General features: G+C 46.7%; 1 protein-coding gene across 1 annotated transcript in view; it reads right to left on the reverse strand.

Annotated features, from left to right (window-relative positions):
* The window catches only part of LOC148501570 (uncharacterized), a 48,862-nt gene extending 24,544 nt beyond the window's left edge, over window positions 1–24,318 (reverse strand). Inside the window, exons 1-3 of the mRNA XM_088450289.1 lie at window positions 23,648–24,318; window positions 20,127–20,207; window positions 16,399–16,632 (exon numbers count right to left, since the gene is read on the reverse strand). Of these exons, the coding sequence (XP_088306415.1) occupies window positions 16,399–16,632; window positions 20,127–20,207; window positions 23,648–24,139 (807 nt within the window). The 5' untranslated portion in view covers window positions 24,140–24,318. The remainder of the gene's footprint in view (window positions 1–16,398; window positions 16,633–20,126; window positions 20,208–23,647) is intronic.
* Window positions 24,319–24,557: the final 239 nt, after the last annotated feature.

Here is a 24,557-nt window from a genome sequence, read left to right on the forward strand (position 1 = left end):
CTCCATGCCTGCTTCCGGGGCTTGGCCGATTTCTTGGGACCAGCCTGTTGGGGAAAAGACTGTGGTTTGGGCCTGCCCTGGGCCCTATAAGACCGAAAGGACAATGGTCCTGAACCAGAAGGAACAGCGGCCGACAGGAGACATGACGATTTGGCTGCCGCCAGCGTGGCCACAATCTTGTCCAGATCTGGACCGAAGAGAACTTCTCCGTTAAAGGGCAACGCCTCCAAACCCTTTTTGGAATCAGCGTCCACCTTCCAGGATCGCAAACACAAGGTGCGACGAGCAGCCACCGCTGCTGAAGAAATTCGAGAAACCAGGGTACTAATGTCTAAGGCCGCCTCGTTGATATAAGTGGCCGAATCACGGAGATTACCAATCAACTCCGCCTGATCGGCCGGACATTCGGAATCAAAGGACGCCTCCAATGAATCCGCCCAGCGCTCCATCGCTCTGGCAACCCAGCAAATGGCCATAGCCGGCCGCGCTGCCCCCCCCGCAAGGGAATAAGCGGACTTCAGGCAGATCTCCACCTTGCGGTCCATAGCATCCTTAAGGGAGGACATGGATGGCATCAGCAATGTGGCACTACGGACAAGACGTGTCACATGAGAATCCACCTGTGGAGGGGATTCCCACTTAGCAAAATAATTATCCGCGAACGGATAAGCCACGGCCAGGCGCCTCTGCGGCTGGTATCGCTTGCCAGGCTGTTTCCACGCCACCTCTAAATGGTCCACCAACTGACCCAAAAGAGGAAAGACTGTGGCGTCACCCTTTACATCCTTAAAAAAGGCCCCCGCTGGGGGAACTTCGTCCTCAATCACCAAGGCTGTGCGGACTGCCCGAATAAGTCCAGGAATATACACCTTGGACCTAGCGTCAGCGTCCTTAGTATGGAGAGGTTCCTGATCGTAAGGATCCAGAATCTCCCCATCAGACGTCCCTTCGTCATCCTCATAAGGAGCAGACAGAGACGCCACCGGCCGTTTATGTGGACGCATCACAGCCTCCCCCTGCAACACATCCGACAAGTGCTGTACAGAACTCGTCAGGGAGTTAACCCACGCCGGCTCCTGAGAAACCGGGAGAGGGGAAATAGGGAGACTGCGGGGTACCACCAATTGTCTTGGGAAACCCTGCATGGGTGACGACACCACTGACTGCTGGGACAAACCCATCTGCGTAAACGCGGGCTGCGGAGCTAACTGGCCCACTAAGGTTGTAAGCGCCTGAGCGAAACAAGCCCAGGGCGGCTCCTGTACCGGTGCTGTAACCGTAATAGGCCGCGCCATTGACAATAACTGCCGGCAGAGGCCCTCCGCGCTACCCTCCCCCTCCGCTAAAGGTACTTTACACGTAGTACACTGTAGCCGGAGAGGAAAATCACTTTCAGACATGATGGTACAAAGTATGTGACCCCTCTCACCAATTGTTTTTTTAAAGAAGCGAGAGACCACCCTGCAGCACCGCACCGCAAGGGCTTAGCAGAAAGAACAGGGACAGTAATAAAGCTGACAGTCAGAATAGAAGATACAGGCAGCAGCGCTAGCACAGTCACATACAATGCAAAGAAAATCAATTCCTGCACTAACCAGCGCTGATCAATCAACTACGCAGACAGAGAGTCTGGTAGGACACAGCGCTGCATACACAGACCTGACCACAGCGGAGGAGAGGTATGCGGGGGGACCCAGACCACGATGCCTCCGTCCAGGCTTCCAGCAGCGTTCACCATGCGTTCAGGAAGATGGCCGCCGAGGAGCAGAGAGGATGCTGGCCTGGGGGAGGAGCGCTGCCACAGGGCCAGTCGGCGTGATGCAGAGAGGGCTGGTTGCAGCGGGGGAGGCGCCGGCTGTGAGACAGGGAAGGTGCGCTCCCCTGGCATGCATTTAACCCCCGGGACGCCGCAGCGCTACCGCTCTGCTGCGGTCCGCTGTCCCAGGGGGGTAGTGGAAGCGCAGGTTATATACCTGGCTCCACGCTGCAGCCAGTCCCCAGGGAGCCCCCTGCCTGGGGACTTTGGACCATGCAACAGCGTGGACCCACCGCGGGACCCCGCTGCTTACCTTGCTGTCCCCCGATTCCGGCCATGGTCCGGAACATCTGGGGTCACCACTAGCTGTGACCCCAGATGCTCACCAGCATCCCCGGATCGGTACCGGCATTCTGGTACCGGTGGGGGTGTAGGGAAGACAGCATGGACGTCAGGACTGACTGTCCATGCTGTACATCCAGATGTGCAGCCACAGCTGCATGTAGGAAAACTTCAGGGGCTCTTCTTAGCCCCCACTCCAACAGGTGCACCCGACTCCGGCCGGGCACCAAACTAAACTGAGGTGCCTTGGCTCGGGGGCGGGATATAGGGGGGGGACCCTAGTGCATCCTGGGAGGCTGAAAGCTTAACTCTATGGTGCCCGATGACTGACGTCACACCTATACCCCAAGGTATTCTGTGAATACCCTATGGACCCTGAAGTAGAAAAGTTTGTTTAGTCCATTACTATATGAACAGACACCACACACAGAGTACCTTACCTGAACATTAGACAATAGGTTTTGACCACTTCCTGTGCTATTCATACCCACAGACGCGAGCACCGGCTCAACATTCACACTCACACCAAACCCTCTTTCACCAACAATGGAGCTGAAGACACCATGATGGCCAAGTAGCATCTCTCTCTCCCTCCCCTTTCTATTTGGTTACACTCATGTCAAGATAAGGGTACATGGATTATAGCATAGTACATAGTTTAATATGTGAAACAGATGGCCTTAATGGTAATGGCTATTGTATAATTATATGAATTAGTATGTGGTAGTTGGTGCAGTATATGCTGAAAATTGTAGTTTTAGATTAGCCCTTCCTGATTACCCTTGCATCCTTGAGGTGAGCAGTGTTGCACGGTCTCACAAAATCGATCTTGGATCTGCTGAGTGCCTTGAGGATGTCTTAACCTACCCCACAATACTTCCATGTCTCCTTAGGAACTAACATCAGATATCTGATTTGTCTATTTAGGATAGTATTGTGAGGTCTTATTATACAGTGTTTATAGTTTATATACAGTCAGGTGCATAAATATTGGGACATTGACAGAATTTTCATATTTTGGCTTCTGTTCACCACCACAATGGCTTTGAAATGAAACACACAAGATGTGCTTTAACTGCAGACTTTCAGATTTAATTTGAGGGTAATTACATCTAAAATCAGGTGAACGGTGTAGGAATTACAACGGTTTCTATATGTGCCTCCCACTTTTTAAGGGGCCAAAAGTAATGGGACAAACTAAACAATCCTAAATCTAATGGTGCATACACACGATCAGATTTTTTCTTCAGATATGGACGATAACGATTTAAAAATCGTTCAGTCGTTCATATCTGATGGAAAATCGTTCATATTTGACATGCCTGAACGATGGACGATCAACGATGCGCGTTCCCGTTTGTCAGATAACGATTTCTGACATCTGATGTGTTTGCAGTCAGACTTGGACGATTCCATTCATTTTAATGCAGTCAAAAATCGTTCAATCGTTCAAATCGTTCAATCGTTCATCTGACAAATCTGACAAGTCTGACAAATCTGACCGTGTGTATGCTCCATAACTTTCACTTTTTAATACTTTATTGCAAATCCTTTGCAGGCAATTACAGCCTGAAGTCTCGAACGCATAGACATCACCAGACGCTGGGTTTCATGCCTGTTGATGCTCTGCCAGGCCTCTACTGCAAATGTCTTCAGTTCCTGCTTGTTTTTGGGGCATTTTTCCCTTCAGTTTTGGCTTCATCAAGTGAAATGCATGCTCAAATCGGATTCAGATCAGGGGATTGACTTGGCCATTGCATAACATTCCACTTTTTAGCCTTAAAAAAAAAACCTCTTTGGTTGCTTTTGCAGTATGCTTCGGGTCATTGTCCATCTACACTGTGAAGCGCCGTCCAATGAGTTCTGAAGCATTTGACTGAATGAGCATATAATATTGCCCGAAACACTTCAGAATTCATTCTGCTGCTTCTGTCAGCAGTCACATAGTCAATAAATACAAGGGAACCAGTTCCATTGGCAGCCATACATGCCCACGCCATGACACTACCACCACCATGCTTCACTGATGAGGTGGTATGTTTTGGATCATGAGCAGTTCCTTTCCTTCTCATCACTTTGGTACAAGTTGATCTTTGTCTCATCTGTCCATAGGATGTTGTTCCAGAACTGTAATGGCTTTTTTAGATGTTGTTTGGCAAACTCTAATCTGGTCTTCCTGTTTTTGAGGCTCACCAATGGTTTACATCTTGTGGTGAACCCTCTATATTCACTCTTGTGAAGTCTTCTCTTGATTGTTGACTGACACATATACACCTTCCTCCTGGAGAGTGTTCTTGATTTGGCCAACTGTTGTGACGGGGTTTTTCTTCACCAGGGAAATAATTCTTCTGTCATCCACCACAGTTGTTTTCCGTGGTCTTCCGGGTCTTTTGGTTTTACTGAGCTCTCCGATGCGTTCTTTTTTAAGAATGTTCCAAACAGTTGATTTGGCCACACCTAATGTTTTTGCCATCTCTCTGATGGGTTTGTTTTGGTTTTTCAGCTTAAAGAGGGCTTGCTTCACTGATAGTGACAGCTCTTTGGATCTCAGATTGAGAGTCGACAGCAACTGATTCCAAATGCAAATGTCACAACTAGAATCAACTCCAGACCTTTTACCCGCTTAATTGATAATGAAATAACGAGGGAATAGCCCACACCTGTCCATGAAATAGCTTTTGAGTTGATAATCCCATTACTTTTGGCCCCTTAAAAAGTGGGAGGCACATATAGAAACCGTTGTAATTCCTACACCATTCACCTGATTTGGATGTAATTACCCTCAAATTAAATCTGAAAGTCTGCAGTTAAAGCACATCTTGTTTGTTTCATTTCAAAGCCATTGTGGTGGAGAAGAGAGGCCAAAATATGAAAATTCTGTCAATGTCCCAATATTTATGCACCTGACTGTACATTCTGGAATACTATATAAAATGGAATCTGTCAAAAATATCTATCTATCTAAGATAGTCGTTTGTAATGTGTATATTTCAGGTTAAAAATCAGATGGTAATTGTTTTATAGAGGAAGTCTTGCATCTGTGTGTATTTGTGAAACCAATATGGCTGCTGCTATGTGGTTTTCCTTTGCTCTCTTAAACCATGTGTTTGTAACAATAGTGCATAGAATTGTGAATATCGTCTGCAACATGTTAGTATTGTAATTAGGTCTGAATAAGTTTGTACAATGGACTAGATCATAGATACAACCATAACTCCCGCAGACCAGCTTCACAAACGAACATTACCTTCTCTCCCTCCCTCATATGCACTACAGCTGAATTGGAATCAGGTCACTGGGGTGGCCAAATCATGTTCTTCAGCACCTGTTGTCGTCGTTTTGACTGAACAGGGATGGCATAGCGCACTGCGGACTTTAAGCATCTGTGAGTCCTGTGCAAGACTGCCCGATGTTTAAAAGTATCAGTCATTTAAAAAGGCAAAATCAATCTGGGGAATGTCGCACCCGCGAGCCATAGTAGATGGCCTAATTTCTGGGCAAAACACACGTATCAAGGTCATCCTTTACAGAGGGAAAAAAAAAAAATGTATGGGTGTATTTTTTTAAGCGAGAAAGTGTGCCTGTCTGTCCCTTATGCACAGCTAGAGTTTTGACCAAGATTTGGTTTTGCCTAGGTTTGAAATTAGTCAGGGCCACAAACTGTCACACCATTCCAGAAAACCGGGATACACTTAAAATACACAGGTTCTGGGGCTGGCTTCATACACAGTCACACTCATCTCTTCTAAAGTGCTGTGTTATATCAGTTTTCCAACAGAAGCATACATTAAATATGGAGGTAGTCAGCCCTCTGTGTTTGCATGATAAACGTTGACATTAAACAGTGTGCATTATTAGCATTTCACTCAATGTCATTTAACAGCAGCCGCGCCGGGGGTCTTAGCAGAGTGCCTTACAGGCTCATGAGCAGCTCAACACTAGATAGATTTAGACCAGTGTTGGCTAATCTTGACACTCCAGCTGTTGTGGAACTATATATCCCAGCATGCCCTAATAGCAAAACTGTAGCAGTGTATGCTGGGTTATGTAGTTCCATAACAGCTGGAGTGTCAAGGTTAGCCAACACTGATTTAGACTGTGGCAGACAGCATAATCAATCCACAATCTTTGATCCTGGCAAAGCTTAGCATATAGATATTACAAACAGCAGGGGAGATTGATCGTAGCCACACAGTGCCACTGTGAATGGGCCCCCTTCTGTCTTGGAAAGACTCCAGTCCCGGGTTCCCCCCCCCATTGATGGCAGCCCTGCTAGACATGGTCTTCAAATTGGTCTGCAGAGTGATTACAGCTGTGGACGCAGTGACATCACAGATCGCACTCAGTGATTGACAGTCTGCTGCCATTTCCAGGCAGGGAGAGGGCCGCGACGGCCTAGTTTCCCAAAACAGTGTGTTGTCGCCGTTGGAGGGGGAGTGGAGAAGCCAGGATCTACATTGGTTGACAGATCTCCTGGCATCTATTACACCTCTTTTCCACCAAAAACCCAGGTCCGACCTGGGTTTTCAGACATGGTTCCAACTCAGATCAGACACCGTTTACACAGCACCGTGGATATGGGTTATTCTCAGGTCAGCCCCGTTCACACTGAACCTGGGTCTGCCCTGCTAAACTTGTGATGTCATAAAAAGTGGGAGGTGACTGCTCCACACCCACCAATCAGCTCATTTTAGGCATGACCCAGGTCAGATAACCCGGGTTGCGCCGTTTACATTGCACCATTACCCAGATCCATCCTGGGTCCGACCCTGGTAGCTACCTGGGTTGGATTGCTGGGTCACTTGACCAGAGTTATTTTTCAGGGATCCTTTTACACTGAGCTGCGACCTGGGTAGACCCAGCAATAACCCAGGTTTTTGCTGCGGTGTAAAAGGGGTATTACTTATCTGCAGTGGCCAGCTTGCATGACCCCCATGGTCACTCAACCGGCCAAAGGGACCACAGATGATCCAATGCTGCGTCCTTTGACACAAGTCGGATCAGTAGTGCATGCAGGAGGCGCGACGCCTCCTGTTGCATTACCATATTACAGTGATCGCAGCTGCTAACATGTTAGTAGCGGCAATAGCATAACTGTCCGGAGCTAAATTACCCCCACTGTTCTGCAGTGGTTTCTAAATATCAAGTGATTTTGGAAGCTATACTGGTTTCTGTTCTGTAAGTCAGTCTGTAAATCTATTGTTATGAGATCATTTGTATGACTGAACGGTTTAATGGAAGCACTCAGAGACAGCGGGACTATCTCAGGGTGGACAGATATAAGAACAGTAATAAGCTCTCCATTTTCATACAAATACCCATATAGAGAGCACTTAAATCCCGCTGCACGGAGAGTTAATGAGATGAGTGCAGTTCCATATGAGCAGCTTTACTGTGTAAATACAAAATGTGAGCAGCCACGCTATAAACAGAAAAATACTTAATGAGCATACCTGAGGTTTTGAGAAGCATTCTGATAGTGTTTGTAATTATGAGAACACAAACTACCCATGTTTCCAATTATATAAGTAAATCTGTAAATACATAAAGCCGCATGGAGTAACACTAATCCCTTATTATAATACAATCAATGTATTTTAGGCTGGAGAAACTGTCGATATACTTGGAGAACAGATAATGTATATTGACACATAAGGAGAGACTTTATTTACAAGAAATGTGTTGTACATATAAATGAACCTTCTGCTTATACAGGTGCACTAATACTCTTATAACGAATCCACTGAAAGTACCCTGCATCTACAAAACCTCGATGGTCTCTATCTATATCGAGACACATGTAGAAATTACACTACTGTGACTCCAATCCAGAAAATTTCTGATTGTACTAGAAAAATATGAGACATGGTAAGAACTTACCTTTGTTATCTCGATTTCTACGAAGTCCATAGGGTTCCACAGGATACCTTGGGTATAGGTGATGACGTCAGGCATCGGGCACCATAGAGTTAAGTTTTCAGCCTCCCAGGATGCACTAGGGTCCCCCTCCTATACCCCGCCCCCGAGCCAAGGCATCTCAGTTACGTACCAAGCCATAGGCTGGAGGAGAAGGAAGAGAGAAAAAAGATCTGGACACACACAAGAATCACATTCTCACCAGAGGGAGACGGAAAAACCGGTGACCAGAGTAAAGCCCATCTGCAGCACAGGTGCGACAGGGCGGGAGTCCTGTGGAACCCTATGGACTTCGTAGAAATAGAGATAACAAGGGTAAGTTCTTACCAGATCTCATTTTCTACATCAGGGTCCATAGGGTATCCACAGGATACCTTGGGGATGTCCCAAAGCAGTATCCTTCAAGGGTGGGGACGCTCCTGTGCTGAAAGGAGAATCCGCCGCCCGAAGGAAGCATCCTGAGAGGCAAAGATGTCAAACGCGTAATACCTCACAATGGTATGGACAGAGGACCAGGTGGCAGCCTTGCAGATCTGGACTGCAGAGGCACCACGTTGAGCAGCCCACGAAGGACCCACAGACCTAGTGGAATGAGCCCTCACAGAGGAAGGAACCGGAAGGCCTTCATGAAGATAAGTTTCTGAAATGGCCATACGAATCCAGCCTGCCAAAGTTTGCTTTGAAGCAGGCCAACCCTTTTTACGGAAGCCATAGAGGACAAACAAGGCGTCCGACTTCCTAAACGAAGAAGTGCGGTCAACATAAATCCTTAAGGCCCACACAGCATCCAAAGTGGCCTCACCCACTGAAAGATCAGGAGAGTTAAAAGCCGGCACAACGATTTCCTCGTTGATGTGAAAACTGGAAACAACTTTAGGAAGGAGACCAGGACGAGTGCGCAGCAGCGCCCTGTTCCTATGAAAAATCAGAAAAGGGGGTCTACAGGAGAGAGCCCCTAAGTCAGAAACACGTCTGGCCGAAGCAAACGCCAGAAGGAAAATAGTTTTAGCTGTCAGCCATTTGAGGTCCACTGAGCCCAGTGGTTCAAACAGCGGTCCCTGGAGAGCCCTCAGGACCACAGCTAAATCCCAAGGCGCCACCGGTGGAACAAAAGGTGGCTGAATTCTGAGAACACCTTGCATAAAGGTGCGCACATCAGGGATTGCAGCAATCCTACGATGGAACCAGACGGACAGGGCAGACACCTGCACCTTCAGAGACGCAAGGTGAAGCCCATGGTCCAATCCCGCCTGTAGGAAAGCTAATACTCTAGACAGACGGAACTCCCGAGGAACATAACCTCTCGGCCGACACAACTGGAAGAACGTATGCCACACAGAATGGTATATCCTTGCAGAGGATGGTTTCCGAGCCCTTAGCATGATTTGCACTACAGAGCTGGAAAACCCCCTGGACCTTAACATGGCCGTCTCAACAGCCACGCCGTCAAAGACAGCAAAGTCAAGTCCGGGTGAAGACAAGGATCCTGTGACAGGAGGTCCGGACGTAACGGCAACCACAGAGGAATGTCCACGGACAGTCCCTGGAGGTCTGAGAACCAGTGCCTCCGGGGCCACGTGGGAGCTATCAACAGGAGCGTCCCTCCTTCCTGTTTGAATTTCCGGATTACCTGTGGAAGAAGGGAAAACGGAGGTAACAGATAAGCGAACCGGAACGTCCACCGGACGGACAAAGCATCCACCAGAGACGCCTTTTCGTCTATTGTGTGAGACCCGTACACCGGCAACTTGTTGTTGTGCCATGAGGTCGATCTCTGGAAGACACCCTACCTGTCCACCAGAAGTTGAAAGACGTCCTGGTGCAGAGACCATTCCCCCGGATGAACGTCCTGGCGACTGAGAAAGTCTGCCTCCCAGTTTAGGACTCCCGGGATGAAGACTGCTGATATGGCCGGGAGATTGCGCTCCGCCCAAACCAGGATTCGGGACACCTCTACGAGAGCCGCCCGACTTTCGGGTTCCTCCTTGCCGATTTATGTAGGCCACGGTGGTAGCGTTGTCAGACTGGACCTGCACTGGGTGACATTGGAGAACCTGATGTGCCTGCTGGAGAGCATTGAATACCGGGCGGAGCTCCAAGATGTTTATTGTAAGCTCTGTTTATGCCCAAGTCCACCTGCCCTGGAACAAGTGTGGACCCGTGAATGCTCCCCAGCCTCGCAGACTGGAGTCTGTTGTCAACAGGACCCAATTTGCCACCCAGAACGGACGACCCCTGTTGAGATGGGTCGTCTGCAACCACCAGGCTAGGGACAGGTGAACCTCCGGAGTGAGCACCGTCGTCTGGGATTTTAGACTCTGAGGCAGTCCATTCCATTTGGACAGGATCAACTGCTGCAGAGGTCTGGAGTGAAACTGGGCATATTCCACCATGTCGAACACAGACACCATGGAGCCCAGTAACCTCATCGCCGAGTGCAGAGACACACGGCAATTCTGCAGACAACTGCGCTCCCTCAACTGCAAGGCAGAGATCTTTTCCCCCCGTCACAAAGATCCTTTGCTGTCGTGAGTCCAAAAAGACTCCGAGGTGCAGAATCCTCTGAGATGGGATTCAGGGTGGACTTCAGCCAGTTTATCAACCAGCCGTGCCGTTGCAGTACCGCAATGGTCAGGTCCAAGTGGCGTAGAAGGAGCTCTGGAGATCCTGCCACCAACAGAAGGTCGTCCAAGTACGGTAACATGCGGACTCCCTGCAGCCGCAGGGAAGCCGCCATGACTGCCATCACCTTGGTGAATACACGTGGTGCCGTCGTCAGCACAAAAGGTAATGCCCGGAACTGAAAGTGGTCGTTGCGGATTGCAAACCTGAGGAACTGTTGATGGCGTAAAAGAACAGGGACATGCAGGTAAGCGTCCTGTATGTCTAACGACACCATGTAATCCCCAGGTTCCAGCGCCAGAATGATGGACCGTAGGGTCTCCATCCGAAACCTCGGCACCCGCAAAGACTTGAGTGCTTTGAGGTTGAGGATCGGACGATACGACCCATTGGGTTTCTGCACCAAAAACAGATTGGAATAGAAACCCTGGCCCCTCTGGGAGAATGGAACAGGCACTATAACTCCAGCCTGGAGCATAGTGTGCAAAACCTTCCGCAGTTCCACGGCTTTGTTCCGGTCTGATGGAAGACCAGTGGTGAAGAATCGAGACGGGGGCCTGTGCCGAAAGGAGAGGGCGTACCCGTGAGAAACCACCTCGAGAACCCAAGTGTCTGTCGAGGAAACCGACCAACACTGGGCGAACTGCAGCAGGCGGCCTCCCACTTTGGGATCCCCCAAAGGGAGGCCCGGACCGTCAGGCCACAGGCTTGTCATCAGCCTTAGGGGTCGGACGTCTGGTACTCCAGGCCTGTTTCCGGGGCTGGCCGATTTTTTGGGCCAGCCTGTCTGGGAAAAGACTGCGTCTTAGGCCTACCCTGGGCCCTGTAAGGCTGAAAGGACGACGTACCTGAACCGGAAGGAACCGCAGCAGACAGAAGACATGCCGATTTGGCTGCCGCCAGCGTGGCTACGATTTTGTCCAGATCCGGACCAAAGAGGACTTCTCCATTGAAAGGCAAAGCTTCCAAGCCCTTCTTGAAATCAGCGTTCGCCTTCCAAGATCGCAACCATAAGGTGCAACGAGCAGTGACAGCCGCCGAAGAAATCCGAGATGCCAGGATACTGATATCCAAGGCTGCCTCATTGATATAAGTGGCCGAGTCCTGGAGGTTGCCTATCAACTCAGTCTGTTCAGCCGAACAGTCGGAATCGAAAGACGCCTCCAAATTATCAGCCCAGCGCTCCATAGCTCTGGCTGCCCAACAAATGGCCATGGCCGGCCTAGCTGCCCACACCCCCCCCCGCAAGGGAATAAACGGACCTTAGGCAAATTTCTACCTTACGGTCCGTAGCATCCTTCAAGGAAGACATGGAGGGCATGGGCAATGTGGCACTGCGGATTAGGCGTGTCACATGGGAATCCACCTGTGGAGGGGATTCCCACTTAGAAAAATAATTATCCGCAAACAGATAAGCCACCGCCAAGTGCCTCTGAGGCTAATACAGTTTGCCCGGATGTTTCCACGCCTCCTCTAAATGGTCCACTAACTGACCCGAAAGAGGAAACACTGTGGCGTCACCCTTAATATCCATAAAAAAGGCATATTTAGATTTTGACACCAGAGGATTTTCATCCTCAATCACTAAAGCTGTGCGGACTGCCCGAATAAGTCCAGGAATATAAACCTTGGACCTAGCGTCCGACTCTTTAGTACAGAGAGGTTCCTGGTCCAAAAGATCCAGAATCTCCCCATCATCAGACGTCACGTCGTCATCCTCATAAGGAGCGGACAGACGCCACCGGCCGCTTATGCAGCCTCAACACAGACTCCCCTTGTAACACGTCCGACAAGTGCTGTACAGAACTTGTCAGAGAATTAACCCACGCAGGCTCCTAAGAGACTTGGGGATGGGAAATAGGGAGACTGTGTGGTACCATCAATTGTCTCGGGAAACCCTGCATGGGTGACGACACCACCGACTGCTGGGACAAACCCATCTGTGAGAACGCAGGCTGCGGAGCTAACTGGCCCACGAGGGTTGTAAGCGCTTTGGCGAAACAAGCCCAGGGCGGCTCCTGTACCGGGGCAGTGACAGTAATTGGCTGCGCCAATAAATAACACTGCCGACAAAGCCCCTCCGCGCTACCTTCCCCCTCCGCTATAGGTACCTTGCACGTAGTACACAAAAGCTGGAGAGGAAAGTCACTCTCAGACATGATGGCAAGTATGTGACCCCTCTCACTGATACTCGTAGTATAGTGTGAGACCACCCTGCAATCACCGCACCGTAAGGGCTTTAGCAGAAAAAGATCAGGGACAGTGAAAAGGCTGACAGTAGAAAATGAAAGTACAGGCAGCAGCGCTAGCGGAGCTAACTGGCCCACAAAAGTCACATACAATGCAAAGAAAATCAATTCCTGCACTAACAGCTCTGATGTTCAACTATGCAGACACAGAGCCTGGTAGGACACAGCGCTGCATACACAGACCCGAACCAAACGGAGGAGAGGTATGTCGGGGGACCCAGACCGCGATGCCACCGCTTCCAGCAGCGTTCACCATGCGCTTGTAAAGATGGCCACCGAGGAGCATAGAGGAGGCCGGCCTGGGGGAGGAGCGCTGCCACAGGGCCAGTCAGCACAGTGCAGAGAGGGCTGTGTGCAGCGGGGGAGGCGCCGGCTGTGCTACAGGGAAGGCGCGCTCCCCTGGCATGCAATTAACCCCTGGGACGCCGTAGCGCTACCGCTCAGTCGCGGTCCACTGTCCCAGGGGGGGGTAGTGGAAGCGCAGGTTAGATACCTGGCTCCACGCTGCAGCCAGTCCCCAGGGAGCCCCCTGCCTGGGGACTCTGGACCATGTTTCAGCAGGGTCCCACCACGGGACCCCGCTGCCCCCTTGGATCCGGCCATGGTCCCAAACATCTGGGGTCACCGCTAGCTGTGACCCCAGATGCTTACCAGCATCCCCGGATCGGTACCGGCGTTCTGGTACCAGCGGGGGTGTAGGGAAGACAGCATGGACGTCAGCACTGACTGTCCATTCTGTACTTCCAGATGTGTGGCCATAGCTGCATTGAAGAAACTTCAGGGGCTATTCTTAGCCCCCCTCTAACAGGTGCATCCGACTCCGGCAGGGCACCAAACGAAACTGGGATGCCTTGGCTCGGGGGCGGGGTATAGGAGGGGGACCCTAGTGCATCCTGGGAGTGCCCGATGCCTGACGTCATCACCTATACCCAAGGTATCCTGTGGATACCCTATGGACCCTGATGTAGAAATACTGTGAAACTCAAAGCTCCATTATTCATTGACTCCACAGAACTATATAACTTAAAGTATTTAATCCCTATGTATATCTACAAGTGGATAGTAAGAGATCTAGATAGATCTATCTATTAGTTCCCATACAAATGATGTTATACAGAAGGAAGGCTTAAACCCTGGATCACCATAATGAAAGGACATGCTAGAGTGTGGTATGTACATTTCTCAGTGGAGAGATCATATTGATACGGTAACAAACCTCGGAACTTTTGAATAGATACAAATGATTAGAGATTGTTACTTTTGTATCAACAGGAGAGAATAGTATTCTCTATTCACAGACAGTGACAAGAAAGAATGAGTAAAAACTAGATTTGAAGTTTAAACCAGCTACTACCCACTTTAGATTGATATAAAAAAATAGGAATGGTCATTACGTCTATTTGATTTCTGTGGAACAATTTAGTCATTTTTGTCCATAAGATTACTTAATAATTAGGTCAAGACAAGCTCCAAGTGGCCTGGATAATTTTTATTTTCACAACATTTTTTCTTACATTTATATATTCAATTTTTTTTTTTTTTAATCATTTCACTACAGACTTTTAGAAGTTGGTAAATAAAAACTATGTTTTAATATAAGGTGCACCGTGTTATGACAATTCTCTTCTCTCTGTATAGTTGTTATAGGCAGGGTCTCTCTCTTCATATACACACACATTTTTTTACCTTCAAATGGAAATAGGACGCACAAGCTGCTGATTAAAATTATAGGTGGCATGCCTATATTGTGTGTGTGTGTGTGTGTCTGCATGCACATATACTTGCAGTTGCACACACAATATATAGGCATGACACATATCAATCAGAAGCTGCTTGTGCATCCGATGTGTCATGCCTATATTCTGTGTGCAACTGCAAGTATATGTGCACGCAGATACACACAAGGAATATAGGCATGCCACCTATAATTTTAATCAGCAGCTTGTGCGTCCTATTTTCATCGCTTTGTGAATAAGATGCATTTGAAAGATAAAAAAGTTGTACGAAAAGGACGCATGGTACTACTGAGTTGCGCGACGCTCACGTGTAATGTTTAACGCGACTTGTAGCACACGGAGGGAAGATTTATGTGGACACAAATATATAGAAAGACAATATAGAGATAGATATCCATCTATGGAGCTCAGAGGCCCTGGAGGAAAATAGTTGAGGTGGATGCCAGGGCACCTATGGCCCAGTTAGAGAAAGAGATAGGCGTCTCATCAGGATCCATCCACTCAATAATCCACGAAAATCTTGGCTTGAGCAAGGTTACTGCATGCAGGCTCAGGTGACTTGGAACAGCAACATGTTGGCCAGGTTTGATGGCGGTCCCTTGAACTCTGTTAGAGAGATAAGCAGTGGCGATGAATCCTGAATCAACAGTTTTGACCAAGACCAAACAGTCGGCCCGGTGGACCCAAGTTGGAGGTACACCACCACGAAGTTCCTACGTGAGCACAGTGTGGCCAAGAAGATGATGGCTGTTTTTGTGGCCAAGACTGGTCATTTAGCTACCATACCACTCATGCAGCAACGCACCGTCACTGGGGACTCAAAGCCATATCCAGGCGCCGTTCAAGAACTTGCACTGACCTTCTGCATCACGAGAATGCACCTGCCAACAAATCCAGGAACTGTGCATTTTCTGGCCCATAAACGCTCCCAGGAGCTTGGTCATCTGCCGTACAGTTCAGACCTGGCTCCCTGCGACTTCCTTGTGTTCTCAGAAATCAAGCTCAAGATGCGTGGGATTCGTCTTGAGTCACCGAAAGCTGCAGTGGAGGCCTTCATCCCGCATGTAGAAGGCATACCTGCTTTGGTGGTTTTGAGCGCATGCAACTTTGCATTCACCTCTCTGGCGAAAACTTTGAAAAAAAATGTAATGTCCACTTTGTAAATATAATACTTTTTGTACATCCTGAAACTTAGTGCATGATGGATGGAAAAGATAAAAATTTTGGATTGTATTTGACAAGGTGATAATACTGTTTTATAATATGTGAACATTATGGAGAATCAATTGTTAATAAAAACACTTTACTAAATCTTGCATGCAATCTTCCTTGAATATAATTATCCTAGTGATTTAGAAGTATATTTCCTGGGTATAACCTTGCGTGCAACTTATTAAAACGTATATAATTATTAGAAGTTATTAAAATTACAAAAATAGAATAATTGCTTTAAGAATAGGTTATCAATGTAAGGAAAGCACATAAGACTATTTTCATTGATTTTGTAAAAGCAACACACCAATACTTGTTGTTCAAGTTACATTTGATCCCAAAATAAGTACACTTAATTATTTATTTGATCAGCAGGTTTGTTGCTCTGTAACAATTAAAAGGAGTTGGATCCTGAAAGTATAATTTATGAAGAGGCATTTTTCAAAGTCACAATTTCTAGGAAAAACGCAAAATCCCATTTGGTTGCAAGTTTAACACTATGGGGACTTTCAATAATGCTAAACCCCTAATTGTCATACTATTTATTATTGATTTGAAACATTACCTGAAGAAAGGTTTTTGGTTCAGATACATCCACCAGCTTATCACATTCCGGTAAGAGGCTGCCAACTGTCTGCATGTGGTGAGCTTTCATTCTTTTCCGCACTTCACACCACTTTATGGATTTACTTTGCGTCTCCTTTATAAAGTCCAAAAGCTGCTGTTTCTTCAAATCTAAAGCTTTCTGCACTTCATCAAAGGCAGATATAACCACATTTGTATTTTTTTGTAGAATATTCTAAAAAGAAAAAAAAAAAAAAAAATTATACCAGACTTAAAAGTACTGTCTGAAAAGATTCTCAGGTGAAATTTGTACTTTTCATTGACATATGTGTTTTTTTTTAAATAATATCAACTGAAAATAAGCAGGTCATACAGGTAAATATTCAAATAAATAAAAGGTTATAAAACCAGATGTGACCACACTAAAGTGACAATGCAATTAAAAAATAATAATTTATTGAAATATAGTTAATGTAATTTCAAATTATTTTTATTTGAGTTACTCAGGCTGATCATTTTAATTTAACCAGCAGCATATTTTTAGTGACTGATCATGTGACATGGATGTCTCAGACTGATGCATACAGTATGAAAATGTGTACATAGGGTCTTATTCAGCATTACACGTAAGCAGCTGCGAAAGCTACTGCGTCCTCTGCTGAACGCAGATACCAGATAGTCACTAATCTGCACGTGCGCAAGACCAGTTCTGCACATGTGCAGAACGGATCCTGCGTGATCGCACACAGGGAAGCAGCAGGCAGTCAGTGATTGACAGTCTGCTGCCGTTTGGGGGCAGCAACGGCCTCCATTTTCATAAAATGGACACGAGTCGCCGCCGACGAGGGGGATGCAAAAAGCCAGGATCTCCGTCAGCTGACGGAGATTTCCAGACCTCTGTTATATCATAGGCGGCCGGCTTGCGTGACCCCATGGGTCCAAGCTGCATCATTGGACGCAGCTCAGATAAGTAACGCATGCAAGAGACGTGACGCCTCCTGCTGCATTACCATATTACAGCTGCTATCATGTTAGCAGCTGCGAAAGCTACGGTGTCCTCTGCTGCATCACCCCCATAGTCCTGTTAGTTTGTCAATTTACTAGTCCTTTCACACAATTATAAACACAATTGTTGTATTTTCCATTTGAATATATACTGGAATGCCTCCTTATTGTAGTAATGGGGGAAATGATCTTTCTAGATTAAAAATGTCAAAAGACCACTGCTGTGTAAAGAATGCTAGTGATTTTCCTTAAGGAGAACATGCGTCTAAAACACATGAGAAATTAATTATGTATAGACTGGTATAAAAATAATGCCATGGTCTTGTCATTAGCACAACTATTTATTCCAATTCCAAGATAGATTTAAGTACAAAAAAAAAAAAAAAACGCCACAAAACAAAAACACAACGCAAATCAGTTTAAAGCAAGACAAATCCAAAGATTTAACTTACCTCGGTGAAATCCACATTAATGGCTTAGCAAAAGTAAGCAAAATATATTCTTAATGCAAATCTCATACGGCTTGTGGATGACTCTTTGCAATAAAAGGTACAGGTTGGGTCTCCCATAGCCAAATATTCAGAAATACAGATTTTTTTTTCGCATGACTGATATAGTGAAAAATTAGCTTTTTGATTGTTCGATGTACGCAAACTTTGTTTAAGGCTCATAATTATTAAACATATTGTATAAAATTACCTTCAGGCTGTGTGTCTAAGGTGTATATAAAACAAATGCATTCTGTGTTTAGATTTTGGTCCCATTCCCAATATATCTCATTATGGTATATAATTATTGCAAAAAACTGAATATTGCAATATCCAAAATACCCCTGGTCCCAAGCATTTTGAATATGGGAGACTCAACCTGTACTTGTTTAAGTTCACACGGTTTCATTTGGGAGGTTTTAGTTTGTGTCGTTAGATACTAAATAGTCTGAAACACCAAACATATCTCCAAATCAAAATATAATATTTCAAAATAATTCATAAGTCATTCTCTAAATGACAATGGTTTAAAGAGTTCAACACCCAAAGAATGAGACAAATTTAGGCAGGGCTGCCAGCTCATAGTAAAACCAAACATTCAACAACAATGAATGATTTTAGCATGGTCAACTCATACCTGTAACTGACATTAAATACATATCCAGTTGTATTTTCATCTTCATTTAATTTGCGACAAAAGCAGTGTAAATTTATATGCACCTACAATTAAAGGAATGAGTTGGCAACTAGGATATTAGAGAAAAAAAATATTATATTAATAAAGGATATCACTAAATTGACAGGAAACTTTTGTGCACATGCTAATAATGGGTACTCGATGGAGCAAATTAATGATTGATCCAATCGGGTGCCACGGACTTTCAAATTTCTACTCACGCCCTCCTGAGGTGGCGAGCAGAAATCTGTGAAAATGCTGGAGTTTGGGCACCCTACCTCGTACAGGTACATTTGGCGCAATAAGGAATGGGCGCCACCAGCACTCTCGCCTGATCGGAGCAACAATTGAATTGCCTATTACTTATAGGTGCGCAAAAATAATTGAATTCCCCTTTGGAGCATTTTGATTTTACTCGAGACAACCCCTTATAACCCTACCAAAGCATTTTATTTTTTCACTACAAACTGGGCTTTGTATAAGAGTGTGACAAAACAGGCCCTTCTGCAGAGAAGGGAAGTGTAGGTGTTTGGAGGGGCAGGGGGGAATTATCAAACCTTCTAAAAAGAGGATAAGTGGAGCTGTTGCCCACCGCAGCCAGATTCTAGCCATAATTTATTTAGTACATTCTATAAGTTGATGCCTAGAATTTGATTGGTTGCTACAGGCAACACCTCCACTTGTCCTCCTTCAAAGGTTTCATAAATTTCCCTTATACTTGAGTTCCGCTTTTGTTTTGTACGGATTTGGAAATTCACATTTCCTAGAACAAAAAGCTGGGGAGACAAATTCTGCTGAAGTTGAGGGTAGGACTGGGTACTTTTATGGCCAGATTTCACCAGTGAAACTTGCTAAATGTTTCTCTTATTTGAGGGAATGCCAATTAGATGTACTCTATCCACTAGCTTACCATGATGACCAAGAAATGCATGCAGTTGATCCATGCAACTTTGTGTTCCTTGTCTCCACTCTACCAAGGAAGCTGGCTGGCCAGTTCTCATGTGCATTTGCACAAAATAGTTTACAGGAGTCTTAAGATTGTTACTTTAAATGGCAAGTTATAAAATATTAAACTGGTGGTATCTCTATGGCAGCATTTACAATGTAAAAAAGGTAGTGTTTCATATTTTCAGAGGGCATCTGGAACCTAACGCACCATAGAAGTGGAGCCCTACTATATGCAACCACATTAAGGAGAAGGAAGGGAGGGACAAAGTTAAACATAAGTCACAGAACAATGGGTTGGTGTCAAACCTGCATTTAAGATGTATTGCGTTTTTGTTGCTCACAAAAATACTCAGAAAAGGTGGTAGTGTTTTCAGAAATCTTTAGCTTTTTTTTTTTTTAAGCAGCAATGGAAAATGTTGCTTTGACACATAGGTGTTTACAGCATGTAAATGATAAGCTAAATTGTTTTGCATTCACGTCAATGAACCCAATAGTTCTCCCAGGTGAAAACACTATGCGTAACAGCTAGTGTTCCAGAGAACATATGCATAGACCCAGTTAGTGATGGATATATGCTGTTTTTATGGGCACTAAATTTACAGATTAACTCACATCTAGATTTTCTTCTTCTGCTTCCTTATTCAGTTTTTCATTTGCTTCACGCAGCTTTTTTAAACTACTGAAAAATAATAGCTGTAAAAACAAAATAAAAAGGAATTATAAGATTTACCAACCGCAAAAGAAAAAAAAATGCATCTCCATGTAAAACTTTCAAGACAAACTAAAAGGGTGGGGGAATTTATGTTTGTTGGTAGTATTTGTCACAATAAAAAAAAAAAAAAAAAAAAAAAAAAAAGAAAAAGCCTAAAGGCAGTAGTCAAGAAACAACACTGGACATTGCAACAGTGAACTGTGGTAGCTCTTTTTTTACCTCTTTTACACCGAAGCTAAAACCCGGGTTATTGCAGGGTTAACCCGGGCAGCTCCTTGGTGTAAAAGGAGAGAGGGTTGGATCGCCGGGTCAAGTGACCCGGCAATCCAACCCAGGTAACTAGCAGGATTCAACACGGGCGTAACCCGTGAAACCCTGCAGTGTGTACAGCGCGCTTCGGGCCACGATGACCTGAAGCGTGCCGCAAGCCGGCCGATTGGCCCGGCTTCAGTTGCGCTTGGAGAGGACGTCATCTCCAAGCATCCACTTCAACGCCGGGTCACTGCAGACCCAACTCCGGTGTGAACGGCGCCGACTCGGGAATGTCCTGGGTTGGCACCGGCTAAATTCTGGGTATGATCCGGACAGGAACCCAGTTCCAACTCCGGGTCAGACCCGGAATTTAGGTGGAAAATGGGTATTAGTGGGAGTGAGGGAGGACTATCCATAAAGAGATTGGTCCTTTGAGGAATTACCCTTAAAAAAAAAAAGGTGTAAATTAAAGTTTCTGCTGTAAAAAAAAAAAAAAAAAAAAAAAAAAAAAAAAGGGGAGGGGGTGGTCTCTATTTTGCACACAGGTAAAAGCTACTATTTAATATGACTTGGTCACTGGGGTATAAGCATTATCTCAGGAAATTTATAAGTATGAAGATAGAATATTCAGTAAACCACAAAATCTCAAAGGCAAGCTATAGTTAGACAATATTTTTCATACTAGAATAAGATAAATTATTTAATATTATATGCTACACCTCTACAAAATCAGGGCACCATAATAGCTATTCTGAATGGAAAATTCAGAAGGAATCCAGCCAACTCTTATCCTGTATTTCTTTTGTCACCATCAAACACCTCACTGCAGAGATAGTCTAATTTGGATGAATCAAAACTTTTCTTGCTGAACCAAGGCATTAAATACGGTATGGTAAAGAAATATGCTTACAGTTATACTGGCAACACCATTTCAACTATATAAGCTGGTGACAATCTCCTGCATGTCGTCATTATAAATGCCGATATGCAAACTGCATAGCATAAATAGCTACCGGCAGTTCCATTTTATAAAGGCAATATGCTCGACAAAGAACAAAGCTTCATCCATACTTTGAATTCTATGAGGATGTTTCATAAGTTACAGGGGAATTTATCTCCCAGGCTAATACCCCTTTTCCAACAAAATTCCGGATCTGACCCGGAGTTGGAACACAGTTCCTACCCGGATCAGACCTGGAATTTAGCCGGCGCCAACTCGGGATACTCCCCAGGTCGGCGCCGCTCATGCCGGAGCCGGGTCTGCATAGACCCGGCTTGAAAGTGGACGCTTGGAGATAACGTCATCTCCAAGCGCCACTGAAACTGGACCAATCGGCGGGCTTGCAGCGCACTCCAGGTCGTCGTGACCCGGAGTGCGCTGTTCTCACAGCAGGGTAACACGGGCTACGCCAGTGTTAAACCCTGCTATTTACCTGGGTTGAATTGCCGGGGCACTCGACACGGCGATCCAACCCTCTCCCCTTTTACACCAGGGACCTGCCCAGGTTAACCCTGCAATAACCTGGGTTTTAGCTCCAGTGTAAAAGGGGTATAAGTGACCAGGAGCTGTTCAATTGATTTCCAAGACTAGCCCCGAGGCTGCATTTGTGGCGGATTTCTGCTCAAACCCGCTTGAGAGCTTCAGGGTTGGTCGCAAGTGCCAGACGCACTACAACTGCATTGCACTTAGCATGGAAGAAGTTGCTTATTGCGGCTAATATCACGCAAAAAAGTGGCTATCAGAGGAATTCATTGAATAGCTCCCGGGCACTTAACCAGACAGATAAATTGCACCAACTATCACATTTTCTCTTGAAAAGCATAAAACTTAATGTTACTAATGTGCAGAATTAGACTACCATAAAGAGACCTGCAGAACAGGTAATTTCAGGTAATCTGCCCCACATACAGCAATTTAAGAGTTCAGCAAGCAACTTAGGGCCTGATTCAGACCCGCTCGCGGGCGGGTCGATGGTGGCCCAGTGCGCATGCGCACAACGGAGCCGGCTCTGTCGTGCGCATGCGCGAGACCCGGATAGCGACGGGCAAACAGTCGCTCCGGGTCTCGTACCAAAGAGGGCGTGCTGTCGATGTTGAGTGACAGCACACCCCCTTTGGTGGGTGGGCCGGGGGCGTGGCTGCTCAGACGGAGACATTCCCATGGGAACACCTACCGTCTGGAGCCGGCCCCACTGACATCACAAGTGATGTCAGTGGGAGTGCTTTCGGCTCTGTTAGAGCCAAAAGCACTCTGGGGCTTGCAGCAACAAGACCCTACCACAAAGGTCTCGTCGCAAGCCCGATGGTCACGATGGTCTTGACCATCATCATGGCTGCTCGCTATAGCTGTGGGTGGTCACCCACAGCTATGCGAGCGGCCAGGAGGCCGCTCTAAAAAACCAGAGGGCCGGCCCTGATTCAGAGCGTCCGGCTCTGAATCAGGGCCTGAGTCAGTGAGAATAATCATTTCAAACAACTTTTCCACATTCTAGTGCTAAAAGAGATGGGTTGGGTATAAAATCCCGGCACTCGGGATCCCTGCTGTCAAAAAACTGACAGCAGCATCCCAATGCTGAGAATACCAATAGGGGAAATACAAGTACCCTACCCTTCCCTCCTTCATCCCCTAACCCTTCTCATTAGTGCCTAAACCTAACCCTCTCCCCTTAGTACCTATCCCTAACCCCCCTTGTCTGTAGCCTAACCTCTCCCCTCCCACAACCTAACCCTAAGGACACCCATTGTACTTCCCATCAGGATGCCCGCTGTCAGGATCCCGGCATCTGCATCTCCTCTCATCTCGGGCTTCCGATGCTGGTGTCCTGTCCGTGGTTCGGGATTCCGGTGCCAGGATTTCATCAGCCGGCATCCCGATGGTCAGCAATTTAACTACATCCCAAAAGAGACAACCCAACCCACCTTACATAGAGGCTGTTGCATTGAGCTACCTGCACCCCCCATGGCACCATTCTTCCATTCATGAAACCAGAAGCTCTAATATATAAACCCACTGGTAAATAAAGGATAAGAGATAGGATCAAGACATCAATTTCTTTTGAAAGACTAAACTATGTACCAAACCTCAACTAGTCCTCAGCACAGGCATTTTTTATTGATGTTTAACATAATAATATGGGGGGAGAGAGAAAGAGATAGAATATCACCACACCTTCTCCTCCTGCAGAACCACGTCCAGCAGGTTGACGTTGTGGAAGATGCCCTGGTGTTTGCGGGACACACACTTGCCGCAGCACGGCTCCGCGCAGCCCTTACAGAACAACTCCAGTTTCATTTCCGGGTGCTCCTGGCAATAGCCGGCCCGCACCCCTGTGGAGGGCAGGTCCGGCTCCTCCTCGCCGTGCGCCGCCTGCTCCATCCTGGACTCATCGCTCAGAGTTAAGTGTCGGACGACCTCGGCAAGAGTGGTGTTCACTGGCAGCGCGTCGAGGCCACCGGGCAGGGAACTGACCTTGCGGCAGAGCGGGCAGGTGACTGCGGTGGCGCTGCGATGACTGTTGCGGGCCTGTACGTACACGAAGACGTTTTGCGGGACGGCACACTGTCGCACGCAGCCCTTACAGAAGTTGTGGGAGCAGAACGGCAGCGTCACCGGTTCACGGAACACGCCCAGGCACACCGCGCACGTCAAGCTGGCCTCCATCTCCGAATGCAGTTATATATGTACGTATGAGCGTTCAACTCCGACCGACTGTGCTTATCCTGAAAGCGACTACTACAAGCCAAACTTTAAAGCCAGCACTCACTTCCTAGTACATCACGTGGATTACTATCATGTGGTTGTGTCATGTGACCGAGCTATTGGTAAACACAAAGAGCTGGGAAGTCAGTAATGGAACCTGGGAGCTGGTGATTGGCTGAGTACGGAGGGTTGGTAATAACGTTACGTAACGGCATCACTACGGACTACGGAGGGCCTGATTTATAGATGTACGCTCTGCCACTGCGCACGCCACCTGTAAATAAGTTCGAAACTAGCACTATGGCAGGTTCCGTATCTCCGTCTGTCCGTGTATGACCTCTGATGTGCCACATGGTTATATTCCCCCTCTGTGTCCACG

The sequence above is a fragment of the Taudactylus pleione genome, unplaced genomic scaffold (genome assembly GCF_031769625.1).
Source record: "Taudactylus pleione unplaced genomic scaffold, aTauple2 ptg000513l, whole genome shotgun sequence".
Lineage (NCBI taxonomy): Eukaryota > Metazoa > Chordata > Amphibia > Anura > Myobatrachidae > Taudactylus > Taudactylus pleione.